Source organism: Dermacentor variabilis, chromosome 6 (genome assembly GCF_050947875.1).
Source record: "Dermacentor variabilis isolate Ectoservices chromosome 6, ASM5094787v1, whole genome shotgun sequence".
Taxonomy (NCBI): domain Eukaryota; kingdom Metazoa; phylum Arthropoda; class Arachnida; order Ixodida; family Ixodidae; genus Dermacentor; species Dermacentor variabilis.
In genome coordinates, this window is record NC_134573.1 from 151,702,604 (window position 1) to 151,721,080 (window position 18,477).

General features: G+C 43.6%; 2 protein-coding genes across 3 annotated transcripts in view; one reads left to right on the plus strand and one right to left on the minus strand.

Moving 5' to 3' along the window:
* Window positions 1-857: 857 nt before the first annotated feature.
* Window positions 858-11,833, plus strand: LOC142585496 (bis(5'-adenosyl)-triphosphatase enpp4-like). The gene is made up of 3 exons (XM_075696291.1): window positions 858-2,157; window positions 4,599-4,826; window positions 8,326-11,833. Exons 1-3 carry the CDS (start codon window positions 1,164-1,166, stop codon window positions 8,439-8,441), a joined length of 1,338 nt encoding a protein of 445 aa, XP_075552406.1. The 5' UTR covers window positions 858-1,163; the 3' UTR covers window positions 8,442-11,833.
* Window positions 11,504-18,477, minus strand: part of Lrrk (Leucine-rich repeat kinase) — a 75,497-nt gene continuing 68,523 nt past the window's right edge. For both annotated transcript variants that reach the window (XM_075696287.1, XM_075696288.1), the window contains exon 34: window positions 11,504-17,321. In XM_075696287.1, the coding sequence (XP_075552402.1) occupies window positions 16,915-17,321 (407 nt within the window). In that variant the 3' untranslated portion in view covers window positions 11,504-16,914. The remainder of the gene's footprint in view (window positions 17,322-18,477) is intronic.

The window sequence follows — 18,477 nt, forward strand, 5'->3', positions numbered from 1 at the left end:
TAAAGTTCTATGCACTGACGAGGCTGCACTTCTTTGCAAAAGCAAAGAACATGGAACGGAGCACTCAAAGAGAAAAACAGAAGCTCCTGAAAATGAGGCGATGCCAGTAGAATGACAGTCGCGAGAATGCTCCCTGCTTTTGTACATACCTACCTTCGTTGTGCAATAAAAAAAAAAAAACTTGTAACAGGTTTTGAAAGCGCTCCCCATACAGCGTTTTTGCGGACCATAGTGTGCAATTTTGTAAAGCTGCAATAAACTATATGCACAAGAAAAACGGAATGCATTCCATTTTCTCTCCACGCTTGTGGGCTGATTAGTGTCGCTTATCCCGTAGAAAAAAAAAATATACCAACCCCATTTTATTACGGCCGCTTGCGTAGCTTCCGTCACTCTGGTTAAAATGGCACCACAACAGGGACGAAGACAAGGCACATACAAACACATGACAAGTGCACCGTCTAGTTTCCGTGTGTCTTCATCTCTTACGCTGCCATCATAACCAGCTATGGGCGAACTAGCCCAAAACGAAGTTTTATTTCACCGCTCGTCACGATAAGCGTACTGGCCAATATTGTAAGGTTGACTAGCCCTCATAGATTATTGCGTGCCTGTTTTCTGAACTTGCAAATCGGCGGAAAGCGCCGGTCACTTGCGAGCGCCCGCTGCAAAGCGCGCCGGAGCCCGCAAGAGCAACCCGCCAGCGAGCGCTGGCGCCATCTGCCGGAGCATAGCAAAGTATTTCACGTCGGCACGCGCCTTCATGACACTAGGATAACCTTCTAGCCTCTATAGCCGCAGTGATCGGAGTCTGCCGCACGGATTGTTCTGCGGATTATCTGGTAACATTGACGGACGCGGAGGAAGCATAACAAAAATAGAAAAGCATGCCGCCTGTAGGAATCAACAGCGAAAGTGGCTGCAACGGTGTGGAAAAACCTCGGCGTTCCGTAGTTGCGCGTGCCTAGGCAACTGCGGAAAAATGAGCGTGTTTTTGCGGGCAACCGACTGTGTCATGGACGCAGCTGCCGAGCCTGAAGGCGCGTTCACCGTGTTCAAGGTGCAGAAAGGAATGCAACGTCTAATATGAGAGCCGACGCAGTTGTAGCATTCTCAACATCAGAGGATCACAGGCGTGCGACAGGTGACATCAGCTGCCATCAATGCTGTCTACGTGGCTGACGTGCTGCGCGCTGTGGGTCTGCGCCCACAGCAGCTCGCCCCCGCTGCTGCTGGTTCTGTCGCTTGATGGCTTCTGGTACAAGTACCGCTCTCTCTACAAGACACCGCACCTGGATCGGCTGGCTGCAGAAGGCGTGCAGGCCGAGTACCTGCGCAATGCGTACGTGACGAAGACCTTTCCAAACCACTTCACCATCGCTACGGGCCTTTACGAAGAGAGCCACGGTATCGTTGGTAACGTAATGTTCGACCCCGTGCTGAACGACACCTTCGACGAGTCGAGCCGCGATCCCAAGTGGTGGGACAACGGCCACTCCCTACCCATCTGGGCGGCCAACCAGCTGCACGGTGGCCGCAGCGGCAGTATGATGTGGCCCGGCGGCGACGTGGCCATTCACGGCGTGACCGCGCACTACGCGCAGAGCTACGACTCGTCGTTCAACTTCACCGACCGCGTCGACCGAGTCATCAGCTGGTTTCTGCATCCGCGGGAGCCGGCGAATTGCGTCTTTTTCTACTACGAGGAGCCAGATGCGACCGGTCACGAATACGGGCCGCTGTCGCCTGTCACGGGTGCGCGCGTCGAGCAAGTCGACGCCCTGGTGGGCGAGCTAGTGGCAGCGTTGAAGCGAGCGAAACTGTGGGACCGCATTCACCTGATCGTGGTGAGCGACCACGGCATGGCGCCTGTGACGCGGGTGTCTGCGCTGGATGAGGTGCTGCCGCCTGACTCCTTCCGTGCCTACGGCACGAGCCCCGTGTGGAACATACTTCCGGCACAGGGTCGCGAGCACGAGGTGTACACAAGGCTGTCGGAAGCGGCCGCGCGACTCCACATCCGAGTGTACAGGTCGAACGAGATTCCGCCCGAGTACCACTACCGACACAACGTGCGCATCCTTCCCATTCTGGCCGAAGCCGAACCAGGATGGGACTTGGTACTCTCGAAGACGTCGCAGAGAGAGAATCGCACCTGTAAGCACTGGGCGCACGTAATTAGCCAGAATACTCGGGAAGTACATTCGTTATTGTCCTTAGCAGAAGGCCATCTCATGGTGTCGTACTGCTCGTGCACGCACCAATGTTAGGATATCTGTCATAACGGCTCATTGTCCAGGTTATGTGAACATTGCAAAATTTCTACATGAAATATGTGTTAGTAAGCCTTAGTGCCTGGTGTTTGCATCTTATGGAGCATACTAACAAAAAACTGCAGTGGATTTATGCGTTACTGTTACAGTGAAGCACAACGCTGTGAAGAGCGCAACACAAAAATCATGTACAGCATCGTTTAATGTTCCACTTTCAAAATGTGACCCCCACATTCAGCTTGCATTCCTATTACATTGATGAGACTGACAGCTATGTACGTAACTGTAGCATCAAGTGCAATATTTTTATGATGGAAACAGATGCTGTGTAGGAGGAAGTGGGCGGTTAAGTTGGCTGTGATGTTGCCTCTCCTTTGCAACTTCTTTACTGTAAGCCTTCCTCTTATTATATTTTGTATCTTTTGGCATGGCCATCAAAAATTGTTTTCTGGGAGAAAAACCTCAAACCTAAAGCAGCAACCATGTAGAACATATATTTAACATATTTTCAGCATAGTGTTATGCGGCATTAACAAGTCCATTTCGGCTATACTCTATCCATGGTGTTGACAAGGTTGAAATGGGTACCGTGCAGATTGTTGAACCAAACATTCTCTTGTTCCAGATCACACACACACAAAAAAACCACTTCAGTCCCTCCAGTTTAATGCTGCAGAAAAAACTAACAGCTCAAACCTATTTGAACCAGTTTAAGTAAACACGAATATAATTAAAGGAAAACAGCATAAATTTATTTTGTACAAAATCTTGACAATGCTCCTCAGCAGCGCTGAAAAACTAAAAAAAAAGTGCACAAGTAGTTACAAAACTATCACATTGTGGAAGCAAACCTCAGAAGCATTACATCATTTCTATTGCACATGCTTCGCTTTACATACAAGTGCGATGAAAAGCGACGGCTTAAATAGGAAGTGCCTCTTCATTTGAGCGATTATGGTATATAGGTCTCCCACCATTTGAACCATTTGACAGTCACCAGTTTCATACCCCCACAAGTGTATTACTAACAAGCCTGCCTGCCGAAGTGGCACTTTGCAAATTGCACTAGCAGTGCGGTCGCTTCTAAAATGACAGTGAGCGTGTGTGCATTGACCAGTCAGGTAACATGGTTGAGCCACGAATGCAGGCACTGCTTGGATGAAAAGTTTCAGAAAGGATAGCAAACCTGAATCGAAAACGTCTTTTGTCTTTTAATGCGAAAGCATTATATGCCCCATTACCCAAAAATCCAGCGTTGCTGTCGGCGGCATAAAAAGTAAAGAGTAAAAACATATAAAAAATACTCGAATTGATGTCAAATTTCTTGGGGAGGTTCCTGTGAGCAAGGCAAATTAATGCCTTTGAAAAGAAAATGAGGTAAATTTTTATCTGGGTGGGAATTGAGCTCGAGTTTCCGGGCTGCGAGATGAGCACGCTTCCCTGACGCCATGGCGGCTCCACGTTTCTGGTTGTCTAGAGGTGTACTTAGTGTGTGCATCATTGCGCACGTCATATTGCAGCCTTCTGGCTGACTAAACGTGTCGCCTAGTGAACGCGTCGGGCATATGACGGGCACAAGCAATGTGTAGGAGGTGGCGCCATGTCATGAGGGTATAAAATAAAAAGCATTAATGTCTACTTGAACGCCACTGAGTGGTCCTTCGAGTTATGAACTCCTCGCGGGCAAGCGAGCGTGTTGAGACGGTTGGGGCGTTTTCATTTGGCCTTACCAAGGCACAGTTAGAACGCAGACGAGAGCTTGCGTGGACAAGGAATGCGTGGAAAAAAACGTTTCACCAAAGGGACTATAATGCTTTCGCATTCTCACATGTAAGCAGTATTAACTGTCTCTGTTGAATTTTTTTATTTTGGTTTCATTCCTTAGCGGTAAAAAAAAATGTAGCTTTCAGTTAGGTTTCGGTTCATGCAAAAATTCAATTTTTTTCTGTTTTCGGTTCAGTTCCACTTTCATACCCTGGTACTGTGGGCTTTGAACATCAGTCCCTAACCTCGTGGTACATATTTTGGCGAGGATTACTGCAAACTTATCGTACACGCTAAAATGGATGTGTTGACACTGTCAAAAGCATCATCCACATATCGTTCATGTGGGTTCCGCTCAACGCCTGTGTCTAACCTGCAAAAGAGGAAACAAAAGGATTGTCCTGTGAATTACGGTAGTAGCTGGATATCTCTGTCTGAAGGCACTTAGGCTGCTATGTCATGGCTTCTGAAATGTTCCTTCATAAGCTGGTCGTCATGCCATATTGAAACTGCTGCGTCTGCTGACTGTCTGTAAACATTTCTGCACAACATTGCTTCCAGACGGAAACCACGGCTACCGACCCAGCCTAGACTGGATGCGGCCACTGTTCGTGGCTCGAGGCCCAGCACTGAAGAAAGGTCAGCACGTGGGTCCACTGGCAAGTGTGCACCTCTATCCACTCATGGGTCACCTGCTAGGCCTGCCGTCATGGCCGTCCAATGGGTCTTTGCACGCTGTGCGGCATATGTTCCAGCCGGCTCCTAGCAACCTGCCCCTTCTGCTGGCTGGTGCGTGCTTTCGCTTTTCTTATATGTGCGCAAGAATGGGTCAACAACTGTGATGTGTTTCATTCATGATCACTTATGCCACGAAAAAGATAAATTAAACACTGCTTGCCACATTGTTTGCCCATGTTTGCTTAGTGAAAACTGGCACTGAACCACCAGCTAATGTATATACGTATACAGGGGAACCAGGTCACAAGTACAGGGACCGGTATGTATGTGACTGGTGGGACACAGTCTTTCACTTTATTGCTTTAATGGCGCTGTTAGTGAATGTTGACGTCTTGTTGTTTCACAGGCATGTGCACCTTCCCACATCCTTTTGCTTTCGCAATAGCGTACAGGCAGGCTGAAACGGGACACAATCTGTTAAATGCAAGATAGTACCCCTTTCGTGTGTAATTACTTGAAATTGTGAGTTAGTGTTATGGTTTAGTGCCCTGCTAAAGATGTCCTATCCTCAAAACTATTAATTGTCTGTGAATGGTCACAAACGTGAGCTGTTGTCACAAATATGATCTATGAGGAATGGGGGTTGGCCACGGTGTAATTTGTTTTAGCTGTTCGGGTTTTGTAGTTACAAAAGTGCACAAGCAGCATGTGAGCAGAATGTTATATTTATTTGCTCTTTTTTACATGCATACACACAGCACCTAAATGTAATTACGGTGTAGGGGGTACAAAGAAAAAAACATAATTTAGTGCTCAGTGATTTTCCAGGCCAAACACATGCCGATATGAGCAGAAAGCAAACATGCATTATAAGGTGGGTACAAGTAATTCCCTTGCCTCTGTATTAAATGACAACCGGAGGCAGTCGATTCAAATCTATGATGGCTTTTGGAAAGTGATAGGACCCGGCTGAATAAATGGCAATGAAGTACATGTAGTTGCTTGCAATTGAAGTGGAAAAGGTAGGGCTAAATGGTTAGCTTGAAGCAGTTGAGATTTGATATATTATGCCAATTATCCTCCTGGCATAGTTCACTTGGTAACGGTTTGGTTTAACTGAATGTGCCTTAATGCTTTTAGCAAAAATCTTGTCATCTGTGGTAAGCAGACACCATTTTTGCTATTTTTTCACTGTATATGCATGAAGATTCTTTTCTCTTGTGAACAGGGAACGTATTCTCAGACGATCACTTTCGGTGATACTGCCACCTTCACGTGACATGACGTAGTGCTAAACCAACCAATAAGTGCACACTGAAAATGATATCATGGAAGATGACTTTCAGAGAATGCGTACCCAGATTGCATACATTGTACCAATCTCAACCCTTTCATTGTTAAGGTTCAGGGCTGCTTACAGTAATCTTACAGTAATAAGATTGTCCTAATGATCAGAAGCAGTCAAAGAAATATTTGCACCTTGACGTAATGGAATATTAAATATAACGAAGTAAAATGTGCCTCACCGTTTTAGCATGTAACGAATGCATGCTTATAATGAATATCAGATATAACAAAGGCATTTTCATGTTGAATGAAACTTTGTTACAACAAGGGTTGAATCACATTTAAAACATACTGCTTAAGCTTAATATGCTTCTAATTTGAATGTCACTACGAAAGTGCTTATCATGCATGAAGTGTATTACAAGAAACTGTGGGAACATTGATGTTGGGTGGCTGCAGACAGTCCCATTAAGTGTTCATGTGGCAGATTCTGCTATTTTCTTGTTCTTGCCATTAAAGGGACGCTAAAAAGTACCAATAAGTCAAGCTGGATTGATAAATTACACATTCGGAATATTGGAGAGATCAGTCTCACTATTAGGAGAAAGGGGGTTAACCGAGCAGCCCGATTTTTATTAGTCATATCATAAGAAGCCAACAAACACTGACAACAAGGACAACATAGGGGAAATTACTTGTACTTAATAAATGAATTAAAGAAACGATAAATTAATGGAAATCAAAGTGGATGAAAAAACAACTTGCCGCAGGTGGGGAACGATCCCAGAACCTTCGCATTATGCGAATTCAGAAAGGTTTGATATGCCAGAAAGAGTTAAGAAGCCATCTTGAAGTTCTCATGCCAGCTCTGCTTGTTCAGCAATGGATCCAGCAATGCTTGTTCAGGGTTGGTTAATTGTCTACCAAAGAAGAAGAATGGCATCTTATTCAAAAAACGCCAAAGCTCAACCTAGCAACTTCTGAAAACGTTTCATGCATAGTAATGGCCAATATGTGCAATATCTTGGAATCCCCAACGTCATGCCGACAATCCTGCACTGCGATTTGGGCACGGATGTGCAAAACAAGGAAGTTTGGCCTTCTCTCCACTAATAATCAACATTTCTGCATCAGAGAAATGCTGATAAAATATTGGGGAGTGTAGGGGGGGGGGGGCAAAATTATGTACCAGTCTGATTCAATTTGTAGTGCTGCTTTTAGTCTGTTTAATTAACTTCAGGCAAGTTTCTGAAATACTTGGATCTCCTCCAGGTACAGCAATAAACAATGTGAGAAAGAGCACTGAATTCATTTTCTAGCATTAATCGTGACATGTGGATTCGAACCTTACTTGTGATAATGTGCTTTGTAGCTTTACCATTGAATATTTTGGCCTCATGGAACAACCCGATGCTCCCTGTACATGCCAAAGAGATAAATTATGGAGTTTAACATCTCAAAGCCATACACAGGCCTTAGTGCCTGTGTGCTTTGGGTTTATTTCAACTTCCCGGGGTTCTTTAGCCCTTTAACTCCCAAGTTCGGCTGCAAGAAAGTGTACAAATTTTCCACAATATTTTTTTTTTTATCGCAGCAAATCCTTGGACAGTATATGTGGATTCAAAAATATATATTGCTGGTGTCGTTTACCTCTTATAGTATTCACCCGAAATATTAATGAAAGACTTGAGCTCTGGAAAAGGGACTTTCCCTCAGCATACGAGTAGGGCTTGAGGGATATTATCTGAACAGATGATAGCAAAAGGGATCGAAAGCATAGAAGAATACCTTCGAGTACCAAAACTCAAATGAATGGTGATAACCAAGTGTGGCTTGTCTCTGGCAAGCCAAGCAGAAGAAGCTGTGGCCTGGACAAGTACGGCTCATCCTTCGTGGCATTAGTACAAACAGCTAGGACAAGCATAGCTCAGGCTTTGTAGTTAATCGAAATTACGCATTCTCTGCCGTATTGCTAGTGGGGGTAAACTACATTTTGAGCACCCAGAAGGCTTTGTTTCTGTCCTAGGATCTGTATCCGAGCTAGTTGGTACAGCGACATTTTAAGGCAGATAAAGTGCAAATAGAAGAAAGAATGAGGACATACAGAGCACTACTTCCAACTAAATTAATTACACAAGAAAACCCATATTTATGCATTCACCATTCATAGCCACAGCTCATGCATCCGAAAACATTCTATATCTAGGTAATTGACCAACACCGTTGCCCATCGAGGCGATGCCCGAGCCGCAAAATTCACACGTTATTCACACAAATGTCTTTTCATCACATCCCCCTCCCCCCTTTCTTCTTTCTTGTGCAGCTGCCAGCGTGTTCCTCTGTACCACTGTGGGCCTGGTGGCGCTGGTGGTGTGCGGTCAGCCGCACAGCAATTCTAGCCAAGAAGATGAGGAGCCCCTGCTGCTGCTTTCTGCCTGAGGCTACCCTGCCCCGGCACATGTCTAGTCCAGCAACAATCCATTGTTGCCAGCATAGCCTCTTCTAAGGTGGGACGTGGCAGCTAAAATAATTTTGATTACCTGCACACGAAATCTGGTGAAATTTGACACGAATGATTTCTTACAGAAGCGTTAGAATTGAGACTGGTCCTCTTGAGGATGCTCTCATATGCCCTTCAAGTTACCAGGTTCATTCAAGTTCTGAATATCTTGAATTTTGAACTGCACAGCAGATGACAAGGGCACAGCCTTCTCTTCTGTTGTGCTACTCAAAATTCCAGATCAAGCAAAAAGCCCAAATTCTGACATTATGAAGTTGCGAAAATGACTTTGGCCAAGTTAACTGACTACATAAAATATTTATTTGTATGTTTATACCCACATTTTCATGCTTCGCAACAGTATAAATGAACTCCCATGGGCCAAAGGAAAAAGTTGAATTGGAAAATCAAAGATTTGGTAAAGCCACCAACCTTAATTGCCACGTCCCTCCTTTTGTGTGGCTTGCATTCACTGCATTAGTTCTCAGAGGAGTGCTTCGTTTGCTTGAGTTACCTTTGTGGTGTCAGAGTACAACGAATGTTCCCATCTATCATGGCACCGAGTCCTTGCAATTTTAGCTGAGGGTAGTATGAAAAGAAAAAAAGAAAGAAAGAAAAGAAAGGCATTGCTAAGAAGTGTCACCTTACCCGGTACATTGATCAGTTGAGGGCTGCAATGCCTGTGCTAGTTCGGGCTGCCAGCACAGGCTGATTTAATGGAGCACTGTGAGTGTTTGTATATGGAGTCATTCACTGTTAAAGTTAACGTCTCAGTAATATTCAAGGCAACATAACTTCAGCCTTTATTCTTAACAGAAGAAAGTGGCGGACTTGTCCCCGTGCATTGATGCAAAAAATTTTGTTGCTATCGCTGTTGGAATATTAGTGCAGCGTTTGCATTACAGTGAATGACCCTGTATGTGCTGGTGTCAGATACCACAACACGAGCATCGGTGACAGGTGGATCTGATGAAGCTCATGTTGCAGAGACCTGCTTACATATCTGTACCATCACTAAAGCATTATCTGTGTTCCTTTTACTGAGCAGTACGGTTTAATGTGCATTTTTTTTTTTTAATGCTGCGGCACAATCTTTTGTATACTGCAGCTCTTCACAGAGCAAATACCTGTTAACTTGCAACGGTTTCCTTTCAAGGTGACTTCTTATTGTTTGCTCTTTTGTAGTGAAGGACATTACTGTACTTTTTAACTTTTATCAACATTCTTTTGTCGCTTACTTCTGAAAAAAATATGTGGCGTCGCTCATTGCTCGTAACTTTCTTAAGTATAGCTTCAAAGGAGATCTCAGGCCCGGTGCCTGCTTTGCTGCATGTTGCACCTATTTTGCTAGATGTCATAGCAATGACACATGTGAGATGGCTGGGCCTAAGGCTGCTCAAGCTCGCCATCATCACCTTGAAATCTGTGATGACTCATTTGAAAATAAGGAGCTGCGAGGAAGCCGAGGCATGAATGATGGTAGCAATGCAAAAATAAGAGGCTATCCGCTGTCTACAATGCGGTTTTCTAAAATTTTGCGCAGGTCTGAGTGGGATTACGAACTGTGGGATGCGAGGATGAAATAGCTTTAACTGGACTCTCCTGATGCGTCTAAAATGTGGCGGGGCAGCACCGACTAACTGCATGACGTGTTGGATGACTGGATAGTGTTGCTGTGTGTTAGTGTGTGCATAAATCGTTTTAAATAACTTGTATTTTGTGGCCAAAGAAGTGGCTGATGACACTCGCTGTAGCCATTTTAGTCAAAGTATAGTGTTATTAGATTGCACATTATCTTCTCAGCCCATACTCTACTCAAGCTGACAAGACTCAAAATTGATATTAGCAACTAAATTAGCTGACAGATATGCTTCTCAGGTGCATCTTGAAGCTGTATTTCTCATAATTACTTTTTTATTTTATTCAATCTTATGAAAACTGCTTGCTAACAGAACAGGTGCAAAATGTTGCGATCAGAAGTCTCGTGCGGAATGATGAAGTGTGTCTTATTCATATACTTTGTTTAGGAATGTCTATTTGTGGAGTACCAGATATGTCAGTGTGATTTGCGTGTCCAGTTATGGTTATATAACACTTTTTAACTTCACTTCTGTGTGTCCTTTATTTTTAGGAAGGTCTGTCTGTTCTTTCTATATAAACTTTTTTCCTGTATAACTTTTGAGTTGACAGCAATGTTTCCCAGATGTGGTGCGGACTGCTCTTGTGCTCATGAATGCGAGTCAACTTAATGTCCGAGCACCAATTCAAAAAGGCCATGGCATCAGGTTTTCCAGCAAACCTTTAAATGCATTTTTTCTTTTATAACAAACAACTGCCGCGTAGAACTTGATGCAGGCTTGTGAACATTATGATGGCCTTGCATCACACATATGTGTTGCATATTGTATGTATGCGTTATTTATGCCATCCCTCTAATTTTCAGTATGGTCATTTTTGTACAGCCTCATAGATGTCCATGTGCTTGAAGATGAGCACTTTTTGCCTATGTAAATACAGCAGCTGACTGCATGTAATGATTTCAGTGGCAGAGGATGGTAAGGCCGGTATCAATGTTACGGTACCATCTGCAGCTAAGAACTTTGCGAAAAACATGTTGGAGCTTTTAAGTCCAGGATTCTTAAACATTTTGGATCAGTTATATGCATACAAGCAATGGTATTCATAAAGGGAATTCTATAGCACAATACAGTGCTTTCTAATGTCATGGCCCTTTTGATTAATGAGCCTTGATGCCCAGAAGTGGAAAGTCTCACTAATGCAACTTGTTGATATTGTGTTTTGTTAAGTTTTTGGTTGTGATTTGCTCAGAAATTTATTTTTAAAGGTTTGTTTCTACGGTCCAGCTCAGTAGATGTCAGGAGAGGCAGAGGTCTGGCATGCACACAAATACCAGTTTAATCTGGTAGTTTTCTTAAGCATTTTTTTCAGTTATACACTCATGCAGGATGCCCCAGCTAATGTGTGCCACATTTTTAAAAAGTCAGGCCCTGCGTATTAAATTGTTAGCAGTCATGTGTAAATATGTTGCCAGTATCTTTTCTCCATATGGCATTGGATTTGTTATTTCTTAAATTGTGCATGTTTGCTGGGACATCCTGTAGGGATCTTAAAGTTGCACTTTTTCGCCACTTTGTTGGGTTTTTATTCCTGTTGTTTTATGAACACAAGACAATATAGTATTGTTTTACAATGTTGTGATATTTATTAACAGAACGTGAATGTAAATTAAACAGCTGCATGCCATAAAAATAGTTCATGGCATTCACATCACTGTTTCGTGCACAGAATAAAATTGTTGAATTGCACTCTATGCCCAAGCTGAAATCTGAACACATTTTTTTTTTTTTTTCGTGGTAGCATTTTGAGCATACATACACCGCTGTGTTGATTTCAAGCTGCAAATGAACTGCAATACACAGGATTCAGATCTTTTGCCAAAATTTGGTGGTTTCCAGCTATGGGTCAACACAATGTTTTAAAGTTCGACCTGAACATCTTGGGGAGATTTTCTCTGCTTGTCATGAACACATGCTATATAAATTCGTGTGCAAGTGTTTGCACAGCTGCCATAGACACTTTCCATCAAGATGCAGGGTTTTATCCAAAAATAAATAGATGTAAACCTGCTGCTACTGTCAGTGAAAGCTGTCAGTACGACTGTTTACACAGAGTGGGAATGATGGAATGTACATGACCCTTAATAGGGGGAAAGCAACACGTTATGAACAGCTGTCACCTGAGTTGTGTTCTTGGTAGGGAGTACAAGTCGGTCAAAGATAAGGCCTCATGAGCTGGCTTCATGTAACTTCTGAATTCTTTGATGGCGATTCCGTAATTTGGAACTGTAAAGCACTAAATGGGAGACGCAAATGAAGAACAGACAATGACAAGCTCTTGTTAACTATTCTTCATCCATGTCTAGTCACAGTAACATTTCAGATTATAGAAACTCAACTATCTCTTTCCATCATGCTGCTGATTCTGTCACTGTTAATTCATTATGCGTCAATTGTAAGTTTAATTTACTGTCTGAATGCAAGTACTTAACTGCCTTCTCAAAAAAAAAAAAAAAGCAAGTAATTTTCAATATACAAGGAAATTGTAAACAGGTGACATACAGCCACAGCTCTACAGTTTTGGCAGCACACGCACCAAACCACCAATTATTCCCACTGAAAATTCTAACGTTTTGCTGCCATAAAGGAATATTGCAATGGGAGCTCAGAATAAAACTGCCTGATTTGGTAAGGTAACAAGTATGCTCTCAACCATGGTAAGATCAGTGTGCATCCCACCATTTCCACGGTAGTTGAAATGGTTGCTGTGTGAGAATGCCCTCTAGTTTAACTTATGTGAAATCCTGCACTTCAAAGACACTGAAATACTTTTGTTTGAGCACACACAAAAAAAGATGACTAAAAAATACAAGGCTTCATCCGCATCAAGTTGTTGCACAAGTTTTAAACATGCCATTAAAACGGGAAGCTATGGCCCTGGAAAGTACTGTAGTTACCCCTTTAACCAAACTTCTAACTAGTATGTGACGCCATGCATCATTAATTGTTTTCCTAATTCTTTCTTGCATCTTTGACCGTCACTTTCCTTGCCACACTATCGGTAGCTGTGCCTTTTGCCCGCTAAGCATGAGTGCACGAGTTTATGAGTTCAGTTTGATTCTGGCCTAGGAGGCAGCATTCTAATGGGAACAGAATAGGAGAATGCTTGTATACTTATATGTAGGTTTACATTAAGGAGCCCCAGATTCTCCAAATTAATCGGAGCCTTGTAAAAAACTATGGGGTTTTACATGCCAAAACCGCTTTCCGATTATGAGGCACGCCATAATGGGGGACTCCGAAAATTAGGGCCACCTGGAGTTCTTTAACATGCACCTAAATTTAAGTACACAGGTGCTTTTGCATTTCACCCCCATTGAAATGCGGCCGCCATGGCCGAGATTTGACAGAGCCTTCTACTATCGCATCTTTCATAACCCATGTTGCTTAGCAACATTAAACACAATCAATCAATCAATCAATCAATCAATCAATCAATCAATCAATCAATCAATCAATCAATCAATCAATCAATCAAGAGATTCTAGCCACTGCTTGCGCATTTTTTCACTAACCCAGAGGTGTGACAAAGCTGCTTCTCATGTTGTTTCATTTGCTTGCCTTCATGCAATTATCAACATCAAGCCAATTAAGTCTACCAAAGGACAGTCGTGTCTTTTTCCAGCCTGGCCTATGCTGAAAGATTTCTGTGTTTCGTCACTTCGTCTAATTCTTTCTGGTGCCCGTGAATTAAATTTCTCTTCTCTTAACATGCATTGTTGGGCAACTAGACCACCGATTTCTTACACTACCCATCATGTAGCCAACCTATTTCACTTCTTCCTGTTTAATATTCACTAGAACACAATCTATGCATGCCTCGTTCCTAATACATGCTGCTGCATGTTCATCGCTTATTGTTCCACCTATTATTTTCTTCTCATTGAACATAATGATCATTAAAATAGCGTGTAGGAATCTTATTTTACTTTGGTCTAAAGTTCTATTCAATGCGGTAACAATAATGAGAAGCTAACTCTTTGGCCAATGACCTCCTACATGGCATATCTAAGAGCCCAACATTTCATGCAATTCAGTTCCCTAACCTCAACAAAATGAAAAAGCTGTTTCATAGCCCTTGATAATATGTAAGCTACTAGGCCATGCTATCAGCCCAAGAGGTAATTGCAGGACTTGCTGAAGCATGGAGATTGTTCCGTTCTGCTTGTAGGGCTAAATACGTGACCAAGAGAGAACGGCTACATTTTACAAGAAATATACATACAACAAAATGGAGCATGGTCAATTTGTTCTAAGCCAAGACAAGCACTTCCTGACATGATCACAGCATATATGGGCTCACCTAAACAAATGCCCTGGATTGTTGAATGTGTCAAAGAGTTGTGTCAGTTGCTCTGCAACACAACATTGCAACCAACCAGAGGGAACTGTCCCACCCAAATGTAAATGACGACTACCCTAGGTGCCCTAGACACATAACACAAATGAAAAAGCATGCATGCACATTCATAACACACACACGCACGGTGGCTGTCACAGTGACAGCGGTCTTCGATTATTAGAAACGGGGCACTTGAGACAAAATGACGGCATTTGCTAAATAAGGTCTGCACCAATGGTGGGCATTAAAATTTGTGTGACAATCTTCAATACATCATATTGACTAATTAACTTTTCAAGTAGGCCAGAACGTAGAGCCCGACCATTACCGCAAGCACCAGTATAAAGAATAACAGATTCATACTGTGTAACGAAATGCACTGTAGTTTCAGTTAAATATTTTGTACTTTGGAAAAGAAAAACAGTGCGGGAAAAAACAGTAGGCAGAACACCAGCACAACAGCAGTGGAATTCATGCTTGAGCAGTAGTGTTCCCCCACGGTTCGTTGCAAGATTGCTTTTTCACTGCATGCAAGCTTCTAGAGACATTCTACCAGCCAGGAGGCTTCGTCAGCTGCCCTTCGTATAAAAGAAGCATTCAGGACTCTGCTGAAGAGTGGCCTGTCCCTGCTTCCACAGTACATTCACACAGTATATATTGTCTACTGGACAAAACCAATGACTCAGAGTTTTAACATGCCACTCATACGTTTCCTGTTCACCATTAGCTCATTAGGCCTCCTGGGCCTCTAGTCGGCAGTCATCACAGTTTTTATCTGGTGCGAAAAACATGCTGGGGTCTCAAAACACATGGTCCACAGGCTGCGTGCCCCTCTATGTGCCCCATGAGGCCCTTTGAAGTGTCCAACCTGCTTCACCTAACTTCCCTATGCACCAGATAACTATCTGACCTTACTATCTAGCCGATAGCCACCATATAATCCCTACATTGAACACTCCTCAATGCGGCCTTCGAGGATCTCTGTACAATATGTATGGCCTCGTGTGTGACACGAGTTTGAGGCCCCCTGCTGTAGACTCCCAGACAACCTCTCTAGAACTATATTTCCCGATAACATGGAGGATCTTGTGTTTCTCATGGGTACAATGCAGTTCTATCAATGTGAATTGCCAAGAAAATGAACTTTTGAGGTGCCTTCAGATGGTTCTTGAAGTGGGGCCACTGTACAGACTGGCATGATTCACAACAGCATTGACCAACAAAGTACAATGTGCACTTCTGGGGAAACACTTTTCGCAGGACTTAGATCAAGACCAAGATTATTCATTTGCCTCTCCTTTGTTTGCAGTTATGTCTACAGAAACGGCCAATCTTGCTCAGAAACAGGAAACGGGGAATGAATAATGAATAATCTCAATCGTCACCATGGAATAAAGTGGCCCCTGACATGCTACTGCTTGAGTGGTCAGTGCTTGCACAATAACCTACATGCTGCACAAGACTGTACTTACATGCTTGGACCACCGGCACCTTCTGCGAGGCTGCATTAACTTGGTAGCTGAAAGAGAACCACTAACAAACCACACTTTTACGTAAACATCTGCAAAATAAATAGTTTCCACGGTGGGCAAGCTCCACGTAGCAGTGTGCCAAAACAGTATCTGTCTCTGCAAGCAAGCTTAACATGGCGGTATCACATGCCCTGTGGTCATGTGAATAAACAGCTGCTTGGGGGACGAGGAAACTTGCGGCACAAGATGCTCGTGCTAGTTGCCAGCATGTGTTGATGTGACCGCTCCTATCATCTTGTAACCGGACTTCCAGTGTTGGCTACTTGTGATTTGACACACTCTTTTTTTTTTTAATTTGTAGTTAGCAGTACAAGTACTGGGCTGGAGGATGTTGTGCCAGTAACAGGCTGACTGTGCAAGGTAGCAGGTCATGACAGTGTACGGTAACGTGTCGGGAATGGAACGCAGGTGTTGTACCTGTTCAGATGGCACACTGTTTTCCTTGCGCTTGTTTTCCACAGACGGCTGAACATTCACCTCCAAGGGGCTGAGTGTAGCTTCACGATCTTTCTGCTGTCAATGACTCGCAGCAATGGTGTTGGCGTTGGGCGCCTGAGGGGCTTTTTCCAAGTCCAGCAGTGCAATATGGGTCTTGCGTTAGATGAGCATAAATTCTCTCCAGTCCACCTTCCTTCATGCAGTGGAAATATGTAGTCTTCTGCACAAAGTGGATGTGAAATGTTCACTGTATCTGAAGCCAGTGGCATACAAGCTAACTTCAGATGTAAATTTATCGCAGACTCTCTTGCACGTGCGTACAGCGTGTCTAGCATCGTCAAGCATAGTGCACCACAATAAATCAAGAAGCATGGTGCAGTTTTCTTTAAGTAGTTCAGCTAGTGCAGGCAAATCAATGAGACAAGGGAATCTGGCAAGGAGCCGGAAGAGACGGAAATCAGCCCTAGGGCAGCACCCAGCCATCCGTACACCACAGCAGGGCACAGAGCTGACTGGCCTCTCCCGTTGTTGCGCTTGGCAAGAAGCGAGCCAGCAGGCTGCGGTAGCCCCTCCCCAGGGCGGCCACACGCTCGCCCAAAGACAGCACAGCATCTACGGGTTCTTCAAAGGGCCGAAAGACGGTGAGGGGCCTCAGGGCGGTTGCCTCTGCAACCACCAGGCAGCCCCAGGCGGTGCCCACGTACAGAGCACCGCTAGCGTACGCCATGGCGGTCACCTGGCACCGGCCACGGCTCAAATGCTCTTCTATGCTCATGGACAGCAGGCTCTCGGAGCAGGGTGCAAGCTTGGAACAATCCAGTCGATGCAGAAGGGTGCGCGAACTGCATTCCCACTGGTACACCACGCAACCTACGTAGGCAACAGTGCGCATGGCTAAATGACTCTTTGTATCAGTCACTGTAAGCTGTGCAATGGTGTAGTTTACTGTCGCAGCAGAACTGTGGCTTGGGCTAGTTGCTAGTAATAGAGATGCAATGGCAGGAAATAAACAAGGACACTCGTAATGTCATTGCACCTATAGCAGTTACTGTACTTACCTAAATTTAAGTGCCCATTTTAATGGCATTACTTAGTATCTTCCGGGTGCCCATTTGCAACAAAAAAACCTTAAGTTTTTCATGGTCAGTCCAGTGCACTCAGAGCTAGAGCTGCCTGTTAAAAACTAGTATGCATTGTTAGAAAGCTTTTATTTTTGTGCAACGAAACAGTGGTGTCATCTATCACCACTGCTGTGAAAGGTACATTCCATCATAGTGACAGATGGGACCACCATTCGTTTTAGCAATGTTTTTTTTTTAGTGGCACAGCTGCAAATGAGGCACTCTTGGGTTTATTCTGAAGAAAACAGGCAATCAAGGCTCGCAAATGTGATAACATACTCAGCCCAGTGCAAAATTCTACCTCTTTGCAACGTTTCAGTCGAAATCGGCAAGTGGTTCAGCTGCAAGAGCCAAGTACATGCTGGTGGTCCTATTTGTGCAACACTCGGTAGAAACATGTCCTGTTAAGCAACCGAACCTTCAGTTCTCCTTCAGCATTTAATTGGTCAATTGCAACATGCTTAATATGACTGCCTACAGAACTTTATCTCTTTTCTTACCAGCAGAAATGGGCTTAATTTTGGTGCTTTTATGTTTTAGCGTTTTATATTTACGATGTATTCTCTCTATATTATGATGTATATCGCAACATATACCACAACATAGACTTGTAGCCTAATCGTTGGTGGTTTGAATGAAGATAAAGAAGAAATAGTTGCCCAGACGGTTTTTAGGAATTCTAATGTGAAATTTCAAAGCACTACGTAAAGGACCATGAATGAAAAGAATAATATTAGATTTTCACTAAGATGGTTACTGCGTAAAGAAAATCTGAAATATAAAAAATATGTGCCATGCTCCTGGTTTCCAGTTTCTCCAAGTTGGACCAGACAAAAAAATATTGTGCAGATTTAGTGGCATGAATATTAACCCATGCTTTGCGGGAAAGTTGTTGACTCGCGAAT

Coding starts and splice junctions, on each gene's coding strand:
- LOC142585496 (XM_075696291.1), top strand. CDS start 1,164: ATGCTGTCTACGTGGCTGACGTGCTGCGCGCTGTGGGTCTGCGCCCAC. Junction 2,158..4,598: donor GCAGAGAGAGAATCGCACCT/GTAAGCACTGGG, acceptor CATTGCTTCCAG/ACGGAAACCACGGCTACCGA. Junction 4,827..8,325: donor CCTGCCCCTTCTGCTGGCTG/GTGCGTGCTTTC, acceptor TTTCTTGTGCAG/CTGCCAGCGTGTTCCTCTGT.